The 27,132-nt window shown below is 39.6% G+C and overlaps 1 protein-coding gene across 1 annotated transcript in view; it reads left to right on the forward strand.

The window, feature by feature from the left end:
* Positions 1–4,100: 4,100 nt before the first annotated feature.
* obscnb (obscurin, cytoskeletal calmodulin and titin-interacting RhoGEF b) overlaps positions 4,101–27,132 on the forward strand; it is a 64,454-nt gene continuing 41,422 nt past the window's right edge. Inside the window, 30 exon segments of the mRNA XM_030752564.1 lie at positions 4,101–4,342; positions 5,956–7,051; positions 9,643–9,912; positions 10,169–10,429; positions 10,762–11,067; positions 11,161–11,427; positions 11,546–11,652; positions 12,566–12,734; positions 14,711–14,986; positions 15,076–15,357; positions 15,681–15,962; positions 16,054–16,329; positions 16,470–16,751; positions 16,844–17,155; positions 17,600–17,857; positions 18,972–19,253; positions 19,436–19,711; positions 19,797–20,069; positions 20,183–20,449; positions 20,533–20,802; positions 20,897–21,163; positions 21,701–21,967; positions 22,056–22,168; positions 22,247–22,400; positions 22,500–22,661; positions 22,799–22,903; positions 24,118–24,384; positions 25,381–25,650; positions 25,758–26,024; positions 26,836–27,102. Of these exon segments, the coding sequence (XP_030608424.1) occupies positions 5,965–7,051; positions 9,643–9,912; positions 10,169–10,429; positions 10,762–11,067; positions 11,161–11,427; positions 11,546–11,652; positions 12,566–12,734; positions 14,711–14,986; positions 15,076–15,357; positions 15,681–15,962; positions 16,054–16,329; positions 16,470–16,751; positions 16,844–17,155; positions 17,600–17,857; positions 18,972–19,253; positions 19,436–19,711; positions 19,797–20,069; positions 20,183–20,449; positions 20,533–20,802; positions 20,897–21,163; positions 21,701–21,967; positions 22,056–22,168; positions 22,247–22,400; positions 22,500–22,661; positions 22,799–22,903; positions 24,118–24,384; positions 25,381–25,650; positions 25,758–26,024; positions 26,836–27,102 (7,942 nt within the window). The 5' untranslated portion in view covers positions 4,101–4,342; positions 5,956–5,964.

The raw sequence follows: 27,132 nt of genomic DNA on the forward strand, positions 1-27,132 counted from the left end.
TTGGCTGTTGCTTGCAAGCAGTGTTTTTTTTTTTTTTTTTATGTAAAACATTGTGTAAAAGATTACATATTATACTGTAGCTTGAATTGCCAAAAAAGTTAATGCCTCTTCTAATAAAAAGGTGTCAGAATACACGGTCCATCACAGTTTGTTGTGTTTGGGGCTGCATAGCTGCAGACCAGCCAGGGTTCCCATGCTGACCCCTGTCCACCTATGGGATTGTGAGCATCAGAACTGGACCATGGAGCAATGGAAGAAGGTGGCCAGGTCTGATAAATCATGTGGATGGCTGGGGGCATGTGTGTCACTTACCTGGGGAACACCTGGCACCAGAATAGAATAGAATGCCTTTATTGTCACTATATAGAATGTACAATGAGATTAGATGCACAATGGGAAGAATGCAGCCGGTGGTTATGCTTTGGGCAATGTTCTGCTGGGATATCGTGGGTTCTGCCATCCATGTGGATGTTACTTTGACACGTGCACCTACCTAAGCATTGTTGCAGAGCATATACACCCTTTTCGTGGAAATGGTGTTCTTTGATTGCTGTGGCCACTTTTAGCAGGATAATGCACAAAGCCACAAAGCACACATGGTTCAGGAATAATTTTGAGGAGCCCAACGAGTTGGAGGTTTTGACTTTGTCTCGAGATTTCCCAGATCTCAATCCAATCAAGCATCTGTAGGATGTGCTGGACAAACAAGTTGAATAGAATGCCTTTATTGTCATTATACAGAATGTACAATGAGATTGGGGGGGGCACTCCTGTTCAGTGCCATGCAGTAGAAAGTCAAACTTTCTAAAATATAAAAGAGAACTTCTAAAAATATACACAAAATAAAACTGTATAAAAATATATACATAAAATAAAATGTATAAAAAATATACAGAAATAAAACAATGTATAAAAATATATACACTGTAAACAATAAAGCAAGTATATACATATAATAATAAAGATGGTGAGTATTGCACTCAGTGAATGACTATTGGATATTACACAATATAGGAGTGATATATATTGTTCAGTATGAATAATATAATATTGCACAGAGTGGGTGAGTCTGTCTCACTCAGTCAGTCAAAAGTGAAATATCTTAAAAAAACTGGATTCTCTACCCTATGTTTTCCATTCAAAGCAGTCTATGAATATCTCACAGCTGTTAAAATACTAAATATATGCTGCATTTGTTTGGTTAAATGTTCATTCTAGATGAAGCCAAGAGGCATCGAATATATGCCCAAACCCAAATATTAAAAAAGACTAAGTATTCAGTCTGAATCTGAAAAGGTTTGATACAGACTTCTTCAAATTTGGTTACTACAGTCAAAACCTGTTTTCTGTGCTTGTCCTTGTTCTCCTTCTCCCCCCTGCTTTGCTCCATGACTCACTCTAACCAGCGGATTCTGCTCACTGTCTTCTTTGAATTTTAGACGGGACAGCAAATATAAACAGTCCATTCACGAAGCTTCATTTTCCATCATGCAGCATCAACAGCTGCATAAATTAAAACTAGTTTTGCTGTTCCACTTTGTATTTTGGAATAATTAAGGTGATTTGTTTTTTTTTTAGCAGCATCTTGCTGCCATGTATTCCCACCATTGTCCTGTACTTGTCTGTACAATACTCTATATACTATCTAGATTGTAAATAAACAACATGTGCTTCTGTTTTTCTAGTTTGCCTCATCTCTCTCTTTGTTGTTGTTGCCAGTGTTGTCCAAGAACCCATGGTACATTGAGGGGGGATGCCATCTGCTGTTCAATCTTAGTAATCTTAGCATTTGGTAGAACTAACATTTGTCTCACTTGTCATCTGCCATGTAAATGTTCTTGAGGTAACACCCATGTGTTTCAGGCTGTGAACATGATACAACCATGACCTTATTCTCTAAATGGCTGAGAGGTCAAATGAAAGGCCAAGAAGGCTGGACTGGAGCGTATACATTGCTTTCATTTTATAAAAAAAAAAAAAAAAAAAAGAGGTCTCATTACAAAGACATGTTTTACTTGGTATGTAATCTTTAGGTTGCTGAAGTATAGGCAGGCAGTGTAGCTGTTGATATTTGTCTCTGCTATACCAGGTGCCATGAGAGGAGGGGTTACCGTCTGTAAGTGAGTTTTAAACATTTACCAAAAGTTGCAGAAATATGCTGTGGCATCGCTTTGGTATAATAAGTGATTTGAAATGAAGGAGTGTAGCCTAGAGGAGAAAAATTCTTTGAGGTATGTTCTTTTATTTCCCCAACTTAAACCTATAATGCAGTAGTGCTGTAGAAAGTTTGGATGTATTTCATGCCAACACAGAGGTTAGCACGATCGATATTGTTTTCTCCCTCAGTACACTTTAAGGAGCATGGAAACTAAACACAGTAGCCAGGACAGTATGAAGCAAAGGAAAGCAGCAACAGTGGATTACTGTCTGCTAGAGTTTCGGGGAGTTTAAATCAGGGTCCAGGCTACCTGCTGCTGTCAGTCATTGGCACTGGGGGAAAGCCCACACTAAGAAGAGTAAGAAAATACCACGGAAGCCAAAGATTAGGGACAAAGCGGTTAATATTAGCTGTCTTTTTTTCTAAAATGTAATCGTCCATGTTAGAAAGGTGCCAACCTGAAGTTTGCTGTCACACTTTATCAAGTGATTTCATCATCGTGAATATGCCACTTAGGATGCATTTGAAATATTACTGCATTTTAAATCTTTGTATATTATGAAGTCATAACTTAATAGTGGGCTTGATGAGCTGGCGAAAGCAGCTGTCACAAGCTCAGCTGCAAGCTCAGCCAACCTCCCAACCCAGTCATAAGCAGGTTAAATTTTATTATTCACTCCAGCAACTGCAAATGAATGGTAACTATCAAGAGAGGAAGACTGACTGAACTGCCTGTTTGTCGACTTACCTACAGATCAGAGTGCATTTTAATTCTGTAAATAAGCAGATGATGAATGAGTAAGCTGCGTGTGCCTTTGTCACCACTGAAAATGTTCAGCAATATCAGAGTGCAGCCAGGATTCTGTTACTGGTAATATGATGATAGGGACTGGATTTCTGATGTAGTATCTAATGAAGTCCTGGTGCTAATTCCCTTCACATTTAACCTGGCACATCTTGAGATGTGGTAAGCTGAGACAAACTTTCATTAGGTACAGATACAGGTGGCTAGAGATTGATTAGCAGTTCTCAAATTTGCACATGCAAGAAAGTCTCAAACAAGCGAACAACAAGTGAACAAGTGGAGGTGCACTTCTTTTACAGTGCCGCTAAAGTGACTCCAGTCCCAGTCATGCCACCAAAATTCACACAAAATCAAGCATCAATTACCTCTACCATCCAAGTACAGAGCAAAAATGAAGAAAAGAAAATGGCCAGAAAATGCAGGGATTTTGGCAAACAAACCAAATGATAGACACTCAAGTTCCTTAAACAAACAAAGGTATATCATAAAATCAGGAGACATTTTAGAGCCTGGCCTAAATAAGAATGGAAACTAGCCAAAGGCAGGGCCTACTGTAACACCGCAGACACCGGGGTCATAAACACGGTATTTTCCACTCACAACCAGATGCTTTGGGGGAATATTGGAGGTATATCACATATTTCAGTTGAAACAGTTGAAATTATTCATAGTACAAATTTGTGTCACAGTATTTTGGGGGCACAATATACACTGTAGTAGGATACATTTTACAGAAAAGTAATTTTGCATTTTTTTCCGGGGTCTGTTCTAAATAAATAAATAAACGAATAAGTGTGTGTGTGTGTGTGTGTGTGTGTGGCGACGGTGGGCTCTAAATACAGGCAACACTAGGAAAAAAATGCAATTAAACAACATCATAAATATACATAAAATTGCACCTACACGAAGCGTCCACTCTACAGGTGTAAAACACGTTTACAGCTAGTACGAGTTGTTTACGACTTGTGTCCGTATTGTGGTCTGCAGCCTGCACCAGCAGCGGCCCAGCAGCGGCCAGGGCAGTCTGCTCTCCCACCAACAGGCTATCTCCTATCTCCGCCGCAAATGACAGGTCTATTTTGGAAAGGAGGCTGCGCCAAAATAGGCACGTCAGCTATTTGGCATCATGAGGCACCAGAGAAGAAAGAAAAAGTAAGTCTGCTTAACCGCCCACTGCAGGAGACTGGGGGATGCTTCACTATCCTGGATTTACAGCCATTTTGAAAGATATTTGAGGTCAAAGAAGTTTTTTCCCCTCCCCTCTTTGGAGCCTCTGAACGCCGCTGGAGAGGGCCATCATCCGGTAATCTTGAGGGCCCGCTGACTGTTTGGCCCACATGAATCAGCGCCTGAATTTCCCGAGCGGCTGAAGACTCAAGGTGAAAAAGCAAAAATAGAACAATTAACTAATTTTCTTTACCTATACACGGAAACTTTACCGTAGTTAGAAATATTTGTATTCATTTGAGCTTAAATTGGAATAGATAGCATTCTAAATTTTCCACCTGTGACTGCTGTGACAGCTAATTAGCTGCCTGCATCATTCAGTTTACATTCTTTAAATGTAATTACACGCTCCTTTGACGATTTTTTTTTTTTTTTTATAAATTATAACTATCCAGAAATCATTCGTTAATTTTCAGTGTAATTTTTAAGAGGTTGGCTGGTAGAAAACGGACAGCGCTAGAAATGAAGTATGTTTGTGAAGTGGGAGCTTTATCAAACAGCTGATGTCCCTTTCGCTTCTACAAATGGCAATGGACAGAGACGGAGTATGACAGCTGAGGTTATTTTTGGGACACGCAGTTAAAGCGGCAGAGGTGACAAAGCTGGTAAATGTCACTGTTTGAAAGACGCATAAGTGCTCTTTCTGACCTTGTTATGGGGGAATTCATTTGCTGTGCTGTTTACCTTCTTTCCCATTGAATTTGTATTGATGACTGTCTACAGGCAGGACAAGGATATGTTGACTGATACAGTACATAGCTACTGTAACTGCCAGCTATAAATATGCCACCCTAACTCTGGATTTATGTCTATTTTCATAGCATAACGTATTTGTAGAGAACACATAACAAAATGCCAGATTTTACAGTGGTTTCTATGACTTTGACAGGTGTATATGGAGGAATATCATTTACAGGAAGTGATATAAAATCACTGACACAAGTTTTGTTAGAGCAAGGATTTTTTTTATTCTGCTTCATATATTTTAACATATTTTTGACCTTATTAGCTTAAACTCACAGTTGAATATTGGTGTATTAAAAAAACTATTAAACTTTTACAAATGTAATGCCAGTTTTACATTTTATTTATTTTCTTATGTAATAGGTTCGGGCTACTTTATTTGTACCCACAGGCAGATTTGGTCTGCAGTAGAGAGTCATCCATCCATCCATCCATCCATCCATATATGCACACATTTTCAATACAAACACAGACAACAGATAAACCATACAAAATACTGAAGAAATCAGTAAATAATGATACAGAGAATTCACTCAGCATCATGGAGGATAGCAAAGCTATGATTTTTTTTACTAACTTTTACTAACTTCTGCACTTTGGGACCAGAAACCTTCATCCAGAAGGAAGAAACTGGAATTAACTATGCAAAGGGTGTGAGCTGTTAAGCAGAATCAAACCAGTGACAACTGTCTGGTGTATGGGGATGCTGGGCTTAGTTGTGGGGTTTAACTGTGGCTCATTAATCAGCCTATTAGATCCTGAGTGAGTTTTGGTTCATTACGGATAAATATCTGAACCATAACACCAAGGAAAGGGATAAAACACACTAAATAAAACCACAATGAAATAAATGGTTTTTATCAATGTGGAAATTAAAGTATTTCCTCAAACATGACAGATGCTGGTGCCCTTTTGTACAGCTTCACAGGTTGCTTCAAAGTTCAGTTTAGCGTCAATAACTGTTCCAAGATATTTATAAGGCTTATAAGATGTGTAATATTTGCCATTTGTTTGATCACAGGAACAAACAATGGATCAAAACTTGTTTGGAGGAGCCCCCAGGTTTCTCACTCGCCCGAAAGCGTTCTCAGTGTGTGTAGGCAAGGATGCTACACTCAGCTGCACTATTGTGGGCAGCCCGACTCCACTGATAACCTGGGAAAAAGACAAGCTGAAGCTGACGTCCGGGGGCCGCTTCAAGACTGTGGAAGATGGAGATGTTTATCGCCTGACCATCTATGACTTAACTCTGGAGGACAGTGGGCAGTACATGTGCAGAGCCAAGAACAGCGTCGGTGAAGCTTACGCCGCAGTAACCCTCAAAGTGGCGCTGCCGACAGAGATGTCTCAGAAGGCCCCTGTTTTCATGATCAAGCCTAACTCTGCACGTGTCGGTTTGGGCGGTGATGTTGTTTTCCACTGTCGGGTTGCAGCTCACCCTGAGGCCAACTTTGAATGGGAAAAGGATGGGCGCTACCTGGGCGAGACTAACCGCATCAAGATTGTTTCTGACAGCAACAGCAGCACTTTAAAGATCCAAAGTGTACGAAACCTGGACAGCGGCGCCTACACCTGCAGGGCCCAGAACACTGTTGGCCGTGCACAAGCTGCAGCGGCACTCGTTGTAGACGCTCAGGATTCTCATCACCAAGTTGCAGATAAGAGCAACTCCCTCCTCTCTCACCTACAGAAGCGCAAAGAGGAGATGAAGAAAGACATCTCCATCTATCGCACTGAAGAAAGCAGCACCTCGGTTTCTTCCTCCTCCACAGCCAAAATCACGGATGCTTTCAGTTCTTTGAGTCTGGAACATGAGTTGAGGGCATCTGCGCTGGCGAAGCTTCCCAAAGGTGTATTCACTCGTACCTGCACAGTGACTGAGGGGAAACATGCCAAACTCAGCTGCTTTGTGACCGGTCACCCCAAACCCCACATTATCTGGAGGAAGGATGGGACAAACATCAGTGAGGGCCGCAGACATGTCATTTATGAGGACCAAGCTGAGAACTTCATCCTCAAAATCCTGTACTGCAAGCAGAACGATAATGGCCTCTACACCTGCAATGCAACCAACATGGCTGGGCAAACCTACAGTGCTGTGTTGGTAACAGTCAAAGGTAAGCCTTTAAAATGGTTAAATCTTACCTGCCGCTAAAGCAGACCATTTTTACCATTTTTGAGCAATCACAATTGAGAAAACCTTCTCAAAGTGAGTTTTTAGAAAAGATACATTTGTAAATGCATAATGTGTAAAGTACTAACAGCATATTGCTAGTATGTATGCAGGGAAATATTAAGGTTGGCTTTGTTTTATATTTTTGTTAAAGCCAACAAATTCCTAGTCACTGGGGGTACTTAGGAAGAATATGTAAGTACTTAGGGTACTGAGGTCAAAGACCCCAAGCCTCTTTAAATATAAGTCATATGGCCTGCAACTAAAGGCATAATTCCCACGTAATTAAATGGAATTTCAATGTAGTTCAATTGAAATTACAATGTAATTATATTTACCTACAAATCTTTAAAGGTAGTTACACTAGAATAATTGGGGAACAAGTCAGGTTTTTACAGTCTGCAAGTCTTTTTTAAGTAATGCTAAGTAATTTTAGGTAGTGCATGAGTTATTGTAAGTATTGCATAACTTCAGGTATTTACAGGAAAGGAGACAAATTATTCTGTAAGTATTTATAAGCACTGCATAATTTCTTGGAAATTTGGCAGAAAAAAAACAATATTTCTCCATCTTACATTATAAGTACACTGTACTTTTCAGGGCACGGGTCGTATTATGGAGTGGCTTAACCTTGCCTAACTTCCAGGTATTTTACAGGTATTTTTGTGTAAATTGTGAAAGTTTTGTTTGAATAGTGATTGTGAAAGAAAAAAAAAATATAAGTCAAACCCTTTAAGTTAAGCTCCACTATTATAAGGTCACATAGGCCTGCAAATTTATATGGTATTTATTTTTTCTTGTAAATTGGTCCTTATCACATTTATATTGGTAAAATAAAAAGGACAATTGAATAACAGAAAATCCATCATACACATCAACATGATTAATATTAAATAAAAATGTTAAAAAAATAAAGATGTAAAATGGCACTCCATAATACAGCCCACGCTCTGTGTTAATGATGTAAGATGGGAAATATTGTTTGTTTTTCTGCAAAATTACCATGAAATTGCATCCTGCTTAAAATGACTTATGCAGTACTTAAATTTAATTACAGTATAATTATTTGTTTCCTGTAAAAGCCTGACTTGTTACCCCATTATTCTAATGTGCCTACCTTTAAATATTTGTAGTTAAATGTAATTTTGAATAAAACACAGTGAAATTCTATGTAATTATAGGGTAATTACACCTTTAGTCACGGACCATATTATAAAGTATTACCTATAAGAAGCAAGTGGTTTATTTGCTGGGGAGTTGTCTGAGCTGCAGATTCACTCATTACACTGTTTATAACACTGTGATGATGTATGAGTAATCTACAGTATTCATTGTACTTAGGTATCATGTCACCCATGCTGCAATGTGTCTAGTTTGTATGTCTTAATAGTAACAGATCAAGAACAGTGCTTTGCTACTCATTGCAATTACTCCACTAAAGTCTCATTTGAATCTCTTAAAATGTGTTTGGCTTTTTACAACAAGACTGAATTCTGGCTCATCCTCTAAAGTAAGGTGTTGTGTTGCAGCTATTTTCTGCTGGTGATGAGTGGTTCACAGTTGCTAAGATGGTCATTCTGTCAGTAGACCACTTTGGCACACTGTTAGTGTGACTTCCCTCGGGAAGACATTGGTGAGCATATGAAACTGTAGATTTTATTTCAGATATTAATTTCCCGTCCGTCCGAAAACGAGTCCACAAGCCACTAATGTACCAGCTTAATTGAAAGTTGTGTGATGTTTCCCCTGTTATTTTGTTGGAGTTTTGCAGAAAGCTTTGAAATGGAAATTATTTTAACTACATACGGCTTCAAAATACAGAACTGAATATAACAAAAGTATAGTAAATAGAAAAGAAACAAATAACTGTCTGATATATATATATATTTTTTTTTGGCATTTTTGCCACAGCAGCTTTTATTGGCAGTGGAGAAAGACAGGAAATGGGGGAAAGATACAGGGGAAGACACGCAGGCAAATTGGCGACGGGCCAGGACTCGAACCCGCGCCGCAACACGGCATATGTATGTGGTCGCCGGCTTCACCACTAAGCCACCCAGGCGCCCCAACTGTCTGATATTTTTTAGCAAATGCAAATATTAAGTACTGTATATGGATATACTGAGTCCTGAGGCTCAACTTATCTGACTTTTTCCATAACTTAAATCAGATTTTCTATGCTTGATTCCTGAATTTTAACTGCTGCCTTAGATCCAAATTAGGAATATAGTGAGAGTGAACAGAACATGTCTGCAGTACAGAGTGGAGGGAGAAAAGTGAGAGCAGAGAAATAGTTGAAAATTACAAGGCGTAGTCTTCAATGTCCTTGGAAACTGTGGGTGTAGTGAATACATGGATGAATTTACTTCACATTAAGCAATTTTCTGGTTTCTCTCACTTGAATATTCTTGCATTAGCTAGAAATATAGTTGAGAGTATGAGTAAATAAATGTAGAAGTTGAACGTGTGATAAAGAAAATGCAATGCTGCAGTTTCAGCTTTGGTTGAAGATTCTGTCATTTTTGGTTGTGTCAGAACCCAAGGTGCCATTCAGGAGAAAGCTGCAGGATGTGGAGGTACAGGAGAAAACCTCAGCCACACTCATGTGTGAGGTTCCTCTTATTTCCACTCATACCAACTGGTTCATGGAGGAAACGCGGCTGCAGCACAATACAAAATATCGCATGGAGGAGGAAGGCACCCTCCGTCGTCTCACCATACACAACGTAACCACCAACGATGATGGAGTTTATATCTGCGAGATGAAAGAGGGCAGTCGCACTGTAGCTGAGCTCACTGTCCTGGGTATAGTAGAGACTTTTTTGCCTTCTACGCTCCTTCTTCTTCATTGTTTGTGCTGTTGCTGATAAATGTAATTACAAGTATCTATACAGTGTTAATGTAAATATTACATACATTTCATGTGGATACTTCAAGCGACATGACCTGATCCATAAACGTTAACTATGTTTGGATCAGTATTTAAAGCTATGTCCATGTGGAAAATGCAGTTTTCAGTCCTGTTTTCTTCATGTAAAATCAATTTCTTCCTGTGTCTTAGGCAACATCACTAAGAAGCTTCCTCGGAGGACAGTGGTTCCCGTCAGTGACACTGTCATCTTCTGCGTGGAGCTGGAGCATCCCTGTCCAGATGCCTACTGGACTCGGAATGGCGAGAAGTTAAAAGAGGATTCGCGTATTTCCATTGCCTGCATGCTTAGACAGTACACACTCACAATTAGAGATTGCCAGGCAGAGGACTCTGGAGAAGTGGCCTTTGTGGCTGGAGACTGCAAAACATCCACACGATTCTCTGTTACTGGTGAGTTAAATACCATTTGATGCATTCTGATGATATCTGTATTAAACATACAAAATGCTTCATGGTAATTATTTATGATTCTTTTTTTGTTTGTTTGTCATTTAATTCTGGTGCTCCTTTAATCTTTCCCTTTGGTACATTTATCAACTAAACGTTTGATGAATTAAACAAAACAGTGTAAGCATCCCATGGAGCTCAACTAACTCTGAACTAATATTTTGATGTTCTTGATATCTGTTATGTTGTTTGGCCAAATATCAACATTTATTAAATACAAAAGAAGAACCGAAACTAGCACTTCAAATAAAAGCTATGATCTTATATTTCTCTAGCTGCACGGAAGCATCCTCCCGATCCCCCAGTCGATGCTGTGGTGCAGAACAAAACGGAGTCATCCATCACCATTCAGTGGTCTCCTCCTGACAGTGACCGTCCTGTTCCCATCAAAGGCTACATTGTGGAGCGAAGGAAGGTTGGTGCCCAAATGTGGCAGAGGTGCAATGCTGAAGAAACCATTGTTTCAACAGAGATTACAATCTGCAGCTTCACTGAGGAAGCTAGCTACCAGTTCCGTATCTCGGCCATTAACGACTTTGGACAGAGTGCTTACCTGGAGGTGCCTGGAAACTTCTACCTTGGTAAGACCAATGTCTCTGTGATTTTTGTCATTCCTGCTTATGCTTTGTTTTTGTTCTTCTTTCTTAACGTCTTGCTTGCTTGTCTCCTTTCAGAACCCACTGCAGAAATCAGAAAAGGTCTGATTAACAGCACTGCAGTCTCTGGTGAGGAATTCGCTATCTCTGTTGAGGTGTCTGCCGTTTGCTCAGGCTTCTGGTCCCTAAATGGGCGTCTTCTGCGCAGTGGAGCTGACTACCTCATCACCAGGTCAAAAAACATACACACATTGCTCATCCGAGTTGTGACCATGGAAATGAATGGAGCCGAAGTCAAGTTTGTGGGTGGAGGCTCACAAAGCAGTTGCATCCTCTCCGTGAAGGGTATACATGAGAAAAAAATATCTTAATCATATTAATTTGTAGTTTATTTATTGCTTTTCTATATTTAGTGTTTTTCTTCAATCAGTGATACCTTCTTACAGGGCAACTGTGTTTTCAGCCCCTTCTGTTAGGTTCACCAACAAATCAGATCATCTGGAGGTGGTGACCTGCAGTGCCCAAGCCACTGCTCAGCTGACTGCTGAGGTGTCAGATTATGAGACGCAGGTGAGTAATAGAAACATGTCATTAACCTGTTTTAGTTTTTGCTTTTACAGATTATATTAATGCATCTTTATCTGTGAATAAATGTAAATAAAACTATTTAAGTTCTTCTTCAATCAAATTTATAGATACATCAGTAGAATATTCAAATCACTGTGACACTCTTTGTGCACTGTAGTTAATTCAATATTTTTATATAGCACCAAATCACAACAACAGCTGCCTCAAGGTGCTTTATATTGTGAGATAGTGGCCCTACAATAATAAATAAGTTGTTTGCAGTCAGACTGAAATTAGTGGCATAATCATATCACATTTACCTGTTAACTGCATGATACAGTTACATGTTACATTTGCTCATGTACTCCACTTTAGTAAAGTACATTTGCTCATGTACTTTACTATATTTTGAGTCCAACTATTGTACTTTGTGCTCCATACTATTTATTTTAAAGCTCTAGTTATTTACTATTTTGCAGATGAATTGTATTACTATAGATCAAGCTACCCCCCCCCCCCCCCCAAAAAAAAAAAAAAAAAAAAAAATCTTAAGTAATTAAAATCACCAACAGCTGCAATAACCAGTAATATAATGTATGTTTACTTTAGGTACTTCAAATATATTTCAACTATAAAACTTGTACACTATTAAGCTACTTAATAATATTATAACTTTTACTTTAGCAAAAAGTTTGAATACATTATTTCTTCTCGTAATATTAAATATTCAGATTTCCTTCTTTTTGGTCTTCTTGTGCCATGCTATTTAAAAAATAGCAAATACCCCCGTCTCCGAATAATCTGCAAAGGAGACACGCTTTGTAGCAGTTTCTTGTGTAGCATATTAAAGTACTTGTGTAATTCTAACACTTCATATTGTCTAATTTGGAAAACACTTTTGTATTTCTTTGTTTAGGTGGTTTGGATGAACAATGGTCGGGAGCTAAAAATGGGCAAAAAGTACGAATATGTGATTAATGACCGCAAGAGGATCCTGATGGTACACAATGTCACTGAGGAAGATGTGGGCATTTATGAGTGTGTGTTACCTGATGACAAGATGTCCATGCAACTGACTCTTAGAGGTATATATAAAAATCGAAGCTCTCAACTACATTTTTAAAGTTTAACTTTTCAGCAGAGTGGAGACAGTAGTCTGCCTGTCAAGTATTGCTATAGATCACACAATAGGATATTCTCAGAGATGATTTTATAATGGGAACTGGGCTTAGGGTGCATAAGACCTCAAATGATTTACTGGAACGTGAGCTGCTCTGATCGCGTTTAGCTTTGAGGCATCAAACAGATTCATTAGCTTATCTCAAGAGAAACAGCCCATGCTTTGAAGAAGAAAATAGGCAGAACTGGTCAGCTCTAACTCAGGTCTGTTCACTATTTATTTTTCTGCTTTCAATGGAAAATGTATTTGCTGCATTTAGTGACTTCATCCTCACTCTAACCTGTTAACCAGATTCTGTGAAGTCAGAACCAAAAGGAGTATTTCTGCCTATTTTTTGAGAAAACTGTGCAGGTTCAGTGTAAACAAAACCCCACACTCAAACGGAGTCAAACAGCATGCCCATGTCACAAGATGGGCCTTTTTTAGAGGTGGCTGTGGATCAGGTCATAGATTGGGTTCTTTTCCAATCAGAAGGTCAGTGTATTGATGCCTGATCAAATATCCTTGGGCAAGATACTGAACCCCCAGTTGCTCTCGATTCATCCATTAGAGTGAGCGTGTGTGCAAATGTTAGGAAGTGCATAGTCATAGACAAAAGTATTGTATGAATGCATGTGTTTGCATCTGTGTGTGTGTGTGTGTGTGATATTGGGTGAATGAGACTTGTAGTATAAAGTACTTTGAGTGCTCAACTGAGTAGAAAGGTGCTATTTAAGTACTGTACCAGTCCATTTACCATTTATACAATTTGGCATCCATGGCAGTATGCAATACACACAATAAAAAACTTACCGTATTTTTCGGACTATACGTCGCTCCGGAGTATAGGTCGCACCAGCCAAAAAATGCATAATAAAGAAGAAAAAAACATATATAGGTCGCACTGGACTATAAGTCGCACTTTTTTTGGGGGGGGGGGGGGTTGATAGAATCCGAGACCCAGAGCAGAAATTCCATCTTGAACGGCAATTTAAAATAATAATGGATTAAAGAACAGGACGAACACGGTTACGCCTACGTTATGCTAACGTAGCACATTCAGCTACATGACGCACAACGAACACGTGTTCGGTATGTTAACGTAACATTAAGTTATTCAGATAACCATAGCATAAAGAACATACTAACAAGTTAACCAAACCATCAATCCATTGAATTCTTCATCCTCGGTGTCACTAAACACTTCCGTACCCTCCGTAGACGAAGCGCCGCTTCCTCTTCTGTGTCGCGTTAGTCAGACTCGTCGTCAGCTGCAGTTCCAATTATTCCAGCCTTTCTGAATCCCAACAGGATGGTTTGGTTGTCACTGAAGCCCATGTTTTCTTGATCCATCCAATGACTTCCAGGAAAGTTGGGTGGCGCATTCTCCCAGTTGCCGTTAAGCTGTGCTCTCCATCCACCATCCACTGTGCCCACAGGTTACGCAAGACTGCCTTAAAGCTGCAGTTCACGGAGATGTCAAGTGGCTGGAGTATTTTGGTTCATGTGTTATAAATGTCACATATACGTCGCTCCGGAGTATAGGTCGCACCCCCAGCCAAACTATGAAAAAAAGTGCGACTTATACTCCGGAAAATACGGTAATAAATATTGGCTTTTACTTTTTTAGAAAGGAAAACACATTTATTTGTTGTTTATTTAAATATTTATTTTTGAATTAATTGAGAATAAAGCAAAAGAAACTGTTTCTCATGGGCAGCCAGGATGACCCCATTCTTGGGTGGCCTTGGCCCCTTAGGCCCTGCCACAGTAGCACCCTCTTCCTAAACATAAGCTCCCCTGTTAACAACCTAACCAAACTTAAGTCACATGTACTAAACTGCTTTTAATAAGCTAACGCAGTAATTTAAGTAATTTCCTATCTCTTTTTTTTTCCCTAAGATGAACCTGCCAAATTTCTAAACAAAGCCAGAGGTACCATGGGATTGTCATCGACCCTCAAAGGAGATCTTGAGCTGACCTGTGAGGTTTCATCTGCCAGTGCTGCTGTTGTGTGGAGAAAAGATCAAGTGGAGATCACCGAGGACCAAAGAACTACCATCATCTCCAAAGGGACTCAAAGGAAACTCATTATCAAGAATGCCAAAAAGAGTGATGAAGGACATTACTCCTGTGCGACAGCAGCTGACAAAGTCACATTCCAGGTTAAGATAAAAGGTATGCGTGATGGCATGTGGCTCTTTTTTTATGTTGCCTTGAAAATACTTGATGGCACATCACAGAAACCTTTTTTTTTTAACTCTCAGAAACTCCAGCTGTAGCTGCCTTTTCCAACAAGGAGTCAGTCCAGAAGGAAGTGAGGGCCACTCTCTCCCAAAAAGCAACTCTTAGTTGTAATGTGTCAGATAGCAAAACAGAGGTGAAATGGTACAAAGATGGCAAGCTGCTGATATCCAGTAGGACGATATACTCAGAAGCAAAAGGCAACAGTCGTCAGCTGGTTTTTGAAAAAGTGGAGAAGAGTGATGCTGGAGAGTATACCTGTGAAGCTGGATTGGATAAACTAGTCTTCAAGATAATTGTGTCAGGTAGGACTGCTTGATTGATTAACTGATATATAAAATGTAACAATTATTTTCATCTTTATAAACCTATGAAATTTCATCTTGGTCTGTGAGTTAATGGATGAATGTACTTTCAGTTAAGGTTTATAGAAATGTTCACACATTTAACTGTCTTTGTCCACTATGTCAAAGTGCCAGTACTATGTATTTAGATCATATCATCATGTCATGTGCTTATGAAGATTCCCTGAAGAAATGCATCCTGGTTTTTGCCTCCTAATTGTTTCAGACATCTGTGATCTTAAAACTTGTGACAGCACTGCTCTTCTCATTTGTGTAACCCTCAGAATCCCAGTCAGCTTTCATCAACACAGAGTCTGTCCAAAAGGAAGTGAAAGCCACTCTCTCACAGAAAGCCACCCTGAGCTGTGACGTGGCCGACACCAAGACAGAGGTGAAATGGTACAAGGATGGCAAGTTGCTGACTTCCAGCAAGACAATCCATACTGAAACAAAGGGCAAGAATCGCCAGCTGGTGATTGACTGTGTGGAGAAGAAGGATGCGGGAGAGTTCATCTGTGAGGCTGGGACTGAAAAGCTTGCCTTCAAGCTGCAGGTGGCAGGTAAGGGTGGATTTTTGGAATTATTGCATCACTTAGTTCCTAAATTTTGAATAAATCATCTCACCTGATGTTTACCCTTTCATAACTCATCATTCAGAGGCCCAGTCAGCTTTCTCTAACAAAGGCTCCATTCAAAAGGAGGTGAAAGTCACTTTGTCCCAGAAGGCCATTTTGAGCTGTGAGGTGTCTGATTCCAAGACAGAGGTGAAATGGTACAAAGATGGGAAGCTCCTGTCTTCCAGCAAGACAATACACACAGAGTCTAAGGGCAGAAGTCGTCAGCTCTTGATAGACAGTGTGGAGAAAAAGGATGCTGGAGAGTACAGCTGTGTGGCTGGGAATGAAAAGCTTTCCTTCAAACTGCAGGTGGCAGGTAAAGACAGTGATCTAACTGGTTTGTAGTTTTTCCTCTTGATCTAGTTGCCTTACAGATATTGTCGATACCTGTTAATGGAAAGGGAACAATTAGAATTTATATGTGTGTGTGTGTGTGTGTGTGTGTGTGTTCTACAGACACACAGGTCCAGTCAGCTTTCTTTAACAAGGAGTCAGTTCAGAAGGAAGTGAAAGCCACCCTCTCCCAGAAGGCTGTCCTGAGCTGTGAAGTAGCTGACACCAAGACAGAAGTGAAATGGTACAAGGATGGCAAGCTTCTAACTTCCAGCAAGATAATCCATACTGAATCAAAGGGCAAGACTCGCCAGCTGGTGATTGACAGTGTGGGGAAGAATGATGCTGGAGAGTACAGCTGTGAGGCTGGGAATGAAAAGCTTACCTTCAAGCTGCAGGTGGCAGGTAGGGGAAATGACCTAATTGGTTTGATTCATAGGGCTTGCAGGCACTGCAGAGAGAGAGAAATGTATCATCCATATTCATGGTCTCCCCAGACACACAGGTCCAGTCAGCTTTCTCTAATGAGGAGTCAATCCAAAAGCAGGTAAAAGCCACCCTGTCACAGAAAGCTATTCTGAGCTGTGAGGTATCTGATAGCAAGACAGAGGTGAAATGGTACAAGGATGGCAAGCTGCTAACTTCCAGCAAGACAATCCATACTGAATCAAAGGGCAAGAATCGCCAGCTAGTGATTGACAGTGTGGATAGGAAGGATGCGGGAGAGTACATCTGTGAGGCTGGGACTGAAAAGCTGTCCTTTAAGATACAGGTGGAAGGTAAGGAGTTGCAGTTTCTTTTAATGAATAGCAGGCTTACATAAGTGCCATTTGTGGTTGTTACTCATTGGTATGTCTCTCAAACTTAAAAATAATGTAGGGTGATTTAGTTATGGGATGTAATATTTGATTTGATTTAATTAAAAAATGAATGGTTCCAATCTTGGCTTGGAGTTTTGTTATTAGGTGATAAATAAAATTGTTAAACTGAGTTTTGTTGTTTGAATGGACTGCTGAGCTTCACTTTTTGGTTTCTTGTAACTTTTGTTAGCTCATGCAGCTCTGGTGTCTTGTGGCTGGTTATTTGTCAGGTTCTGGTTATTTGGTCTTTTTAAACAGCTTTCATGTACTTGCTGTGCATCTCTGTGGCAGGTTTCAGTGTAACTGCTGTTTCTGTATTCATAATTGTACTGCCACCTTATTCCTTTATAGTTACTTCTGCTTAAATCCAGGCTAAATCTGCTTTACTCAAAGAGTAAAGCCAGAAGGAAGTTAAAGCTGCTCTTTCTCAGAAAGCAACCCTGAGCTGTGAAGTAGCTGATAACAAGACAGAGGTGAAATGGTACATGGATGACAAGCTGCTACGTCCCAGCAGAGCAGATCACATGGTCTCAAAGGGCAGAATTTATCAACTGGTGATTGACAATGTGGAAAAGAAAGAAGCTGGGGGGTATATCTGTGACGCTAGAAGTGAACAATTGCCATGTCATGCGTGCTTGTGTGACAGGCAGGGTTGGACCCAAATGCAGGACACATGAGACAAAACTAAATTTTGAGGCAGCTTTAATGCTGAAAACTTCTCACAGGATACAAAACTCAACTCAAAATCCTAATCTCAACCAAGGCTGTACAAAAGGCAAAATAACAAGCCTGGGAGAAAAAGGGGAAAAAAACACTAAACAGAGGAACACACAGCTAGAACACAGATGACCACACAAATGAAGAATTAAACAACACCGAGACTTAAATACACACACTAAGTAATCAGGGAAAAGAGAGACAGCTGGGGAAGACAAGGCACAGGTGAACAAAATGACACTGACACGAAGGAAGTAAAACCAAACACAAAGCACACAGGACAATGCATAAATAAAACAGGAAGTGAACATGATAAGACGAAAATCTAAACACAAAACATGGGACAAGGGGCCAAGACACAGGGAGACAGACACACTGAGGAAAATGGACACAGGAACACAGATGCCTTGGTTTTACCTTTCTTTTTGGCCAAAGGCTCTTTTTGTGTCGCCTTGAGTTCAGCTGAATTCAGCCTGGTGGGCATGAAGTTTGGAGCATTGTAAACATTGAAAAGGATCATGCTGGAAAACAAAACAGGAGCATTTTTGTGATATGGAATGCATTAATTTAATTCATTTCCCCAGTGGGGATTAATAAAGTGTCTGTCTGTCTGTCTAATAATAATCTTTGAATGTCAAAACTGTAATTAAAAGATGGAAATCATTTAATGGCTTAGACCTGTCATTTATATTATTGTTACATACTTTGGGCACACTTTGTTTAGGTTTGTTTACCTGATGACTGAATTGGAAAAATTAGAATAGAAGCTCAATGGAAGATTTTTTTTGTTTTTGATTGGCTGAATTGTGAATTTTGCAATGTGTTACAGGAGTAACACATATTTGCAAATACTGTGATCCTTTTGGATTTTAGCTGTTTTGTTCCCCAGTTTTGGCTATGCTACATATTTTTCCACTTTGTTGCTATGATGTTATATTTGATTTTCTTGGAGGGTTTTGTCTCTTAAATTGTAGATTTAATGTGTTTTTTATTTTTTCTAAATGAAAATGTTGCACTGCTGTGATATTTTTCACTGTTTCTTCTGCAGAGATCCAAGCCAAATCTGTCTTTTCCAACAAAGAGTCTATCCAAAAGGAAGTGAAAGCCAATCTCTCCCAGAAAGCCACCCTGAGCTGTGAGGTATGTGATACCAAGACAGAGGTAAAATGGTACAAAGATGGCAAACTGCTGACCACCAGCAAGGCAGTTAATGTAGAATCGAAAGGCAGGAGTCGGCAGCTGGTGATCAACAGTGTTGAGAAGAAGGATGCTGGGGAGTACATCTGTGAGGCTGGGACTGAGAAGCTGGCCTTTAAGATACAGGTGGCAGGTGAGCCGAATAAGGCGTTGCTAAGACTTTTCTGTATATTAATGTGTGTTGAATTAGTCTTGCTGTATTGTTTTTTTTCTGTCATGTTGTCTTGTTTACATCCAATAAGTCATCAGTCATATTTGCTTAAAGTTTTTTGAAATTTCAGATGGATTGATGGTTTTATTTTTTTTGCTGGTCAGAAGCTGCTGTTGGCTTCTCTAACAAGGAGTCGGTCCAGAAGGAAGTGAAAGCTAATCTCTCCCAGAGAGCCACGCTAAGTTGTGAGGTGTCAGATTCCAAGACAGAGGTAAAATGGTACAAGGATGGCAAGTTGCTGACTTCCAGCAAAGGAGTCCACATGGATTCTAAGGGGAAAACTCGTGAGCTGGTGATAGAAAAAGTGGAGAAAAAGGATGCTGGAGAATACACTTGTGAGGCTGGAACAGAGAAGCTGGTATTTAAGTTGCAACTGACAGGTAACTTTATTTTAAATATATGTTGCCACTGAATTGGATTAATATTTAGGTGCACAAAGTACTGAAAATAAATTCTTCTTTCTAGATGTAGCCGTCAAGTTCCAGAAGAAAGCAGTCAAGGATGCATATGTTATTCAAGCAAGTGAAAGCATTGTTTTATCCACTGAGCTGACCGCAGAGAGTGGCAGTGTGAAATGGTTTAGAGATGGTGTGGAGCTCAAGGAGAGCAGCAAGTATGAAATGAAAAAAGAAGGCCTTTCTCGTACTCTGACTGTGAAATCTGCAGAAATGAAAGACAGTGGAATGTACTCCTGTCAAACTGCTGATGATAAGCTGGAGTTCAAAGTTCAAGTTAAAGGTAGGTCATAGGAAAGTCTAAAGCACAACTTACAGTTGATGTATGCAAATCTGGTATCTTCTGCAGATACCAGATTTTTGCTTTGAACTTTTGGTCTCATGCTTTCTTTTCAGATTCAGCTTTGAAGTTTGTTGTCCCTTTAAAACCTGCAACAGTGGAATTGGGAGGTACGCTTAGCCTGATTTGCGAACTAAATCAAGCTTCAGGGGATGCTGTATGGCACCATAATGGCCGTGAGATTAAACCTGGAGGCAGGTACTGTGTCAGAACAGATGGTACCAAGCGAATTCTCACTGTGACTGTCATGACTAAGGAAGATGAAGGAGAATACAGCTGTGAGTGTAGAAATGACAAGACATCTGCTAAAGTCTCGTCTAAAGGTAATTAACCAGATTAACTCAAAAATTCATCTTTTAGGGATGGAAACCATGTCTTTCATGTAAGTATGTTTTATTCCTTTCAGCACCGAGATTAGTGAGGCTGATCACTAAACTGAACAACGTGGCTGCAATGGAGGGGAAAGATGCCATTTTCAAGTGTGCCGTCAGCCCTGCAGACGTCAGTGTTAGATGGTTCCACAACAGTATACCCATCACTGCTGGGCAGAAGTACAAGCTTGAGAAAGGTGGTGGCAGCCATTCACTTACCATCACCTCAGTCACTCAAAAAGATGCAGGAGAGATTAGTGTTGATGCAGAAGGCAAAAGCTGCAAAGCTACCCTACAAGTGCAACGTAAGAATGGGGATATATTGTTCAGCTATTTCTGTTTGTGAACCAATACTTCTGTTTACTCGTGATTTTAAACATTCTTTGTGCCCCTTCCAAGATGAACCTGTGACTTTTAAGAAAAAGCTAGAAAACCTGACAGTGGAGGAGCAAAGTGAAGTGAAAATGGAAGTGGAGCTCAGTAAGGCATCAGATGAAGTCAGGTGGATGAAGAACAGCGTAGTGCTGCAACCTGTGGGAAACATGGAGATTCGGGTAGAGGGCGCTAAGCAGGCTCTGGTCTTCAAGAGTGTGACTTATGCTGACCGTGGCTTCTACTCCTGTGAAACTCTGGATGACAAGACCCAGGCCAAGCTTAGTGTGGAGAGTAAGACTTTTAAATACATAATGTGCATATTCTGAGGATAACATAACGAGGGCTTGGAGCCAAAGGGGACTAAGTGACATTTCGCCAACTTTACAGGAGTGCCAAAACAAAACAAAAAAAAATGACCATAGTTTGCTCTTAATTTGTATACTGATTTTAGTTTTTTTTAAGCATGTTTCTTTTTGCAAATTGATGACACAATGCTTAATGAACAATATTGTCTTTGTTGTAAATGCACTTATGCCCTTTTGGCACCAACTGCTTCTGTGCATTCAGATTTAAGCCTTTTGGTTTTTGTTGAATAACTCTATTTCTATTAATATTTTACTCCTGTAATTTTGAGAGCACATCAAGAGCTTTTATTTGATATATATATCTCAATTTTGACCAAAATGTCACTTACACCCCTATGGCTCCAAGCCCTTGATAAGAAATAGAATGTTATTGTTATGGAATAGAAAGTCTGATTTACAAGTGAACTCATACTATCACAAAATCAGTCCTACATGTTAACATTTTTTTTCCTTTTCCCTTCAGTGAAGAAGATTCAGGTAATAAAGGGTCTAACTGAAACCACAGCCCATGAAACAGAGACAGTAACACTTGAGGTAGAACTCAGTCAGGCCAATGTTGAAGGCTCCTGGAACAGAGACAGGGTCAAGTTAAAGTCAGGGCTAAACTGCCACATCACAGCTCTGGGAACTAAGCACACCCTGACACTGTCCAATCTAAAGAGGGAGGATGCAGGACGTATTTCCTTCCAAGCAGAGGAAGTCCATACTTCAGCTAAACTGATTGTCACAGGTAACAGCGAGCTTACGTTAGTCCTGATAAGGTAGAGGTTCCCTAAAACAAATCCAATCTAAAGTAGTCTCGTGTGCTAATTCTACAGAACCTCCTGCTATGATCTCCAAACCCATTATGGATATCAGTGTTCCTGAGAAGGAGAAGGTTACTTTTGAATGTGAAGTGTCCAGAGCGAATGCAGATGTCAGATGGTTCAAGGTGAGAAATTATTACTGTCTGGTGATTTTAAAGTATGTAGTTCATGTGTAACAATTTGAAAAAACAATGAATCTGCAGGATGATATGGAACTAAAACCGGGAAGGAACTTTGGTATTCATTCATTGGGCCGAAAGCGCACTTTGGTCATCAACAAATGCACCCCTGAAGATGGAGGCACTTATGTCTGTCGCACTACTGATGATAACACCTCTGCCAAGCTCACTGTTCATGGTAATTACTAATTATATCAAAACGTAAGCAAATCAGTAGGGTACTATTAATCTGGGGTAAAAAAAAAAAAATTCTGGACTTGGCTTCTATTTCCCACAGCCAGAGATATCAAGATTGTTAGGAAGCTGGAAGACGTAGAGGTAATGGAGAAGGAGAGTGCTACATTTGTTTGTGAAATCTCACACGATGAAGTGGACTGCCAGTGGTACAAAGGAAATACAAAACTCAAAGCCACTGACAACATCAAGATGAGACAAGAGGGTAAGGCCTCAAGAAATTAGAAGGCCATTTTAATGAAACCAGATGCATGATCATATGATGTTCCAGGATTTGCCTGAATAATAATTAGGACTATTAAAGATGTTTTGTTAAAACATGCTGTCTATTTCTAATTCTAGGCAGAACCCATGTTCTGCTTTTTAAGTCTGTTACCCGAGAAGATATAGGTGAAATAAAATTTACAGCGGAGAAAGCGTCTTCAGCTGCAAAACTTAAAGTGAAAGGTAAACAAATGTGTGTGCTATGTGCTAAAAGTTATTTAACTCTGAATGCATTGTTGCATGGGAATAGCTAATTAATACAGTGTTTGTTACAATGTTTAATGCAGTTGCAAATGGATTATTTCTTCCCACTGTGTTAAAAGTTCTTAGAAAGTTGCAAATAATAAAACACGTATTTAAATTTGAAACATGATGAACATGATGGCTTCTGTAAATCAGTTATTGTGCCACGGAGAAGCCAGAATATGCTTGCATGTAAGCTGATATCCTGGCTGATTTGTGAAAATGTCAGTTTACTGATACAAATGTAAAACTTTATGACAATGTTAATGTCTTTCTAAAAGAGTTACCACAGTGTGTCATTCTGAAAATATTTATTCTGGTAAGACATAAAATCCATTTGTAACTTACATTTGCATTGTTATTCCTCATTGAAGCTTGATGGCAAAACAAGCACCTCTCAACAACAACACAGCTCGGTGTTTTAATAGCTGAGGTTTATCTTTTTTTTTTCAGAGGAAAATCATTCATTTTTTTTTGAATGAAAGTGTGATGGTTTATGAAGATGGCATAATTAGTGCATTTGAAAATCTCCAGAAGTATAGGAAAGTGATTTAATTATGAAACAGATGCCAATGCTACAGTATTGTATCATCAGCGATTTTAGTCCATTGTTATGTGGTTTCTAGGCATCATAACATACCATGCATAATTCAAGTGAGTCACTTAGCCCGTTTGTAGGTGGTTTCCTAGCAACATGATGTGTGGTATAGATAAGAATCGTCAGGGGCCTAAGATGCATCTCTGTATTAATTTTGATTGCTTATCTCTTGATCATGTAGATCAAGACTGTGGGCAAACAAACAGATTTTGTGTGTTACAGTAAGATGGCATAATTAGTCCATTAAAAATCTCCTGCAGAGGATTATTTAATTATGAAAACAGATTAGCTGTGTGCTGTCAGTTTATTATAAGTTGCTGTAAGTTGCTGCATATGCTGTCTAATTTCTGTGTTAGTGTTGTGCTGATTCCTATTTAAAGCATTGTGCAATTTGCTTTAGCTTCTGCAAAACATGTTGATATCAAGATGCAAGCATTAATATATTGTCAAAGGCCTTAATGTACCATCCGGGCAAACCGTTTGCAGTAATGCTCTTTACTGTCCCTTTGTGGCACACATAATAGCTTTCATTGATGCAGTGTTATTGTTACTGTAGAGCTGCCTGTCAAGTTTGTGAAGAAACTCAGGGATAAGATAGCGATGTATAAGCACCGTGGCCATCTTGAATGTCAAGTGTCACGTGCCAGTGCAAATGTGAAGTGGTACAAAAACAAGAAGGAGATCAAACCCGGCAAGAAGTACGAGATCAAAAGCGAAGACGTGTACCGGAAGCTCACCATTAATGATGTGGACTCTGGGGATGAAGACACGTATACCTGTGATGCCACTGATGACAAGACATCCTGTAAACTGCTTGTGGAAGGTAAAACAGTGGATTATGACAAAAGTTCATTTTAAACTTATTGTCACAGTAAACACTTTTTCGTACTATTCTCACAAGGCAAGCCATCAGTCTCCAGTTCAATGAGGTATATGTCATAATACATCTGAAATATTGTACTAATGGGAAATATGTGTGTAATATGTTGATTTATTTCTCGGCAGCTCTGTAACAACCTGACCTACTGAATTAATTAACACTGAACTTGTAATTTTAAGATTTTTCTGAATCTAAATGAAAAACTAAACTTTGGTGCAACTGCTGGAGAAATAACCCATTTTTAGTTTTGCTGATGTGTTAATGTTTTATGTTGGGAATTTTATGGCATTATGGAAAAGTAGTGGCATGCAGCATTACAAAAATAAATTCCTTTTATGAGCTATAGCTTATACAAGGAATTTTACAATGCATATGTGTTATATTTGTTATATGGGCAGCCATATAAGTAGGTGGTTGTGCATATTTTAGCTCATTAAGTACACAATTTGTAGGGTTAAACCAATAGATCATTTAGGGAAATACATATAACAGCATTAGAAGAACATGCAATAAAGAAATAGTGTTACTAGAGAGTACTGATGAATTTATACTTTACCATGTAAAATGCCTCTCTCAATATATAATTAAAAATAAACCAAAAAACAATAAAAATCTGTGGGATCGCTGTCAAAATTATTTGTTTACATTTTGTGTTGACCTCTAAACTCCCAGATACCATTATCAGCCTTAAAATTCCTTTAACTCTCAGGCAACACTTGATAAGTTTAAAATATTTCAACAACCTTATAAAATACAAGAAAAAAAGTCACCCTGTGTTAATCTCACCCTTTAGTTCTTGTAAGTTCACATTTATAGTCATACAAAAAATGTGTATGATTTATTGATTTCTGTAAATAATGTAAAGTATTTGCAGTTTGGTTTCATGAATTCTTGTCACTGACTTTTAACCATTCCATTCTCTTTTTATGATCCCTCCAGAGCAGTCCATCAGCATAGTGCGGGAACTTAGTTCAGTAGAAGTCACAGAACCCTTTGCAGCTCTTTTTGAAGTGGAAATCAGTATGGAACTAGTGAAACCTCCCATATGGACTTTGAATGGAGTTGCTCTGCAAGAGGGGCCTGATGTTGAGATGGAGAAAGAAGGCACGATGCACCGTCTCACTTTCAAAAAGACCAAAGCATCAATGACAGGACCTGTGCAGTTTACAGCTGGGAAGAGCAAATCTTTAGCCCAGCTCACAGTTAAAGGTAAACGTTTTGAGTTTTATGTTCGCACAGCATATTTTCTAGATGTACACAGAACATTTCCATTATATTTGAGCTGAGTCTAATCAGGCATTGTTTCTCACATTCAGAGCGCCCACTTGAGATTGCAGAAGCCATTAAAGATGTTAAAGCAAAGGAGAAAAGCTCAGCCATACTCAGCTGCAAGTTCTCTGTTCCACCCAAAGAGGTTAATTGGTTCAAAGGTCAGGTACCTCTGGCAGCATCAGACAAGTACAACATGAAGCAAGATGGTACACGAGCACAAATTACCATCCACAGGTTGGCTGAGGATGACAGCGGAGAGTACCGCTGTCAGTCTGGACCTGCTGAGACCAAAGGCACACTTACTGTTGAAGGTAGAATTCCCTCATTTGAATATCCAAAGACTGCATATAAAATATGGATGAAACCACTGTGACATCAGCCACTGGTTAGTGAAGTCCTGTTGTGAAGCAGCAAGCTCAGCGTTTTCATCGCCATCCATCTCGTTTTTTTGAAACCAGATGTGAGGAGCGAACAGCACGGTGGCGCGGTGGTTAGCACTGTGCCTCACAGTTAGAATACCATCTGGAAGTCCTGGGTTCGATTCCACCTTGGCCCGGGCCCCTCCCTCCCTCTCTCTCTCTGTGGAGTTTGCATGTTCTCCCCATGTCTGTGTGGTTTCCTCCCAAAGACATGCACTTACTGGGGTTAGGTTAATTGGAAACTCTAAATTGGCCAAAGGTGTCAATGTGGATGTTGTCTGTTTCTCTGTGTTGGCCCTGCGACAGGCTGGCGACCTGTACACTCTGCCTGCCCCCCCCTCCCCCGGCAACCCTGAACAGGATAAGTGAATGGATGGAGGAGTGAGGAGTGGCTCTAACTGAGAAACCAAGGACATGTTCTTTGGATAATGATTCTCAGTAATAGTTTATTTAACTTGATATTAGTGATTGAGCTGATTTTACAAAAGACATCTATGACACCTGACTTTCTCTTTGCAGCCAGTAAAAAAAAAAAAATGCAGGTTCTTCCATATTTGCTTCATATTTCAGACTGAGAAGCTGCATCCATCTTTTATACAGTCTTTTTGAATAACAGAAAATTCAAACGTTAACATAAAGTAATTTTAGAATATTTTGTGATTGCGCTTCACACTGAAATTGCTGTCCTGATTCTTTTGCCTAGTACGTGAAATTAAAATCACCAAGCACTTGGCCAACACAGAAGTTGATGAAGACAGCGATGCAGTATTCACCTGTGAGATTAACTATGCTGATGAAGAGGCCCAGTGGCTTCTGAATGACAAGGTGCTCTTCACAAATGAGGTAAACACCATCACTCACGAGGGAAAGGTTCACAAACTCAGACTGAAGAACCTGGCACCTCAAGATGGAGGAACGATCACCTTTCGAGTCCGCAAGGTCAAAGAGTCTGTCACACTCAAGGTTAAAGGTGAGAAGATTTGATCAATTTTCACAGTTT

The sequence above is a fragment of the Archocentrus centrarchus genome, chromosome 17 (genome assembly GCF_007364275.1).
Source record: "Archocentrus centrarchus isolate MPI-CPG fArcCen1 chromosome 17, fArcCen1, whole genome shotgun sequence".
Classification (NCBI taxonomy): Eukaryota; Metazoa; Chordata; class Actinopteri; order Cichliformes; family Cichlidae; genus Archocentrus; species Archocentrus centrarchus.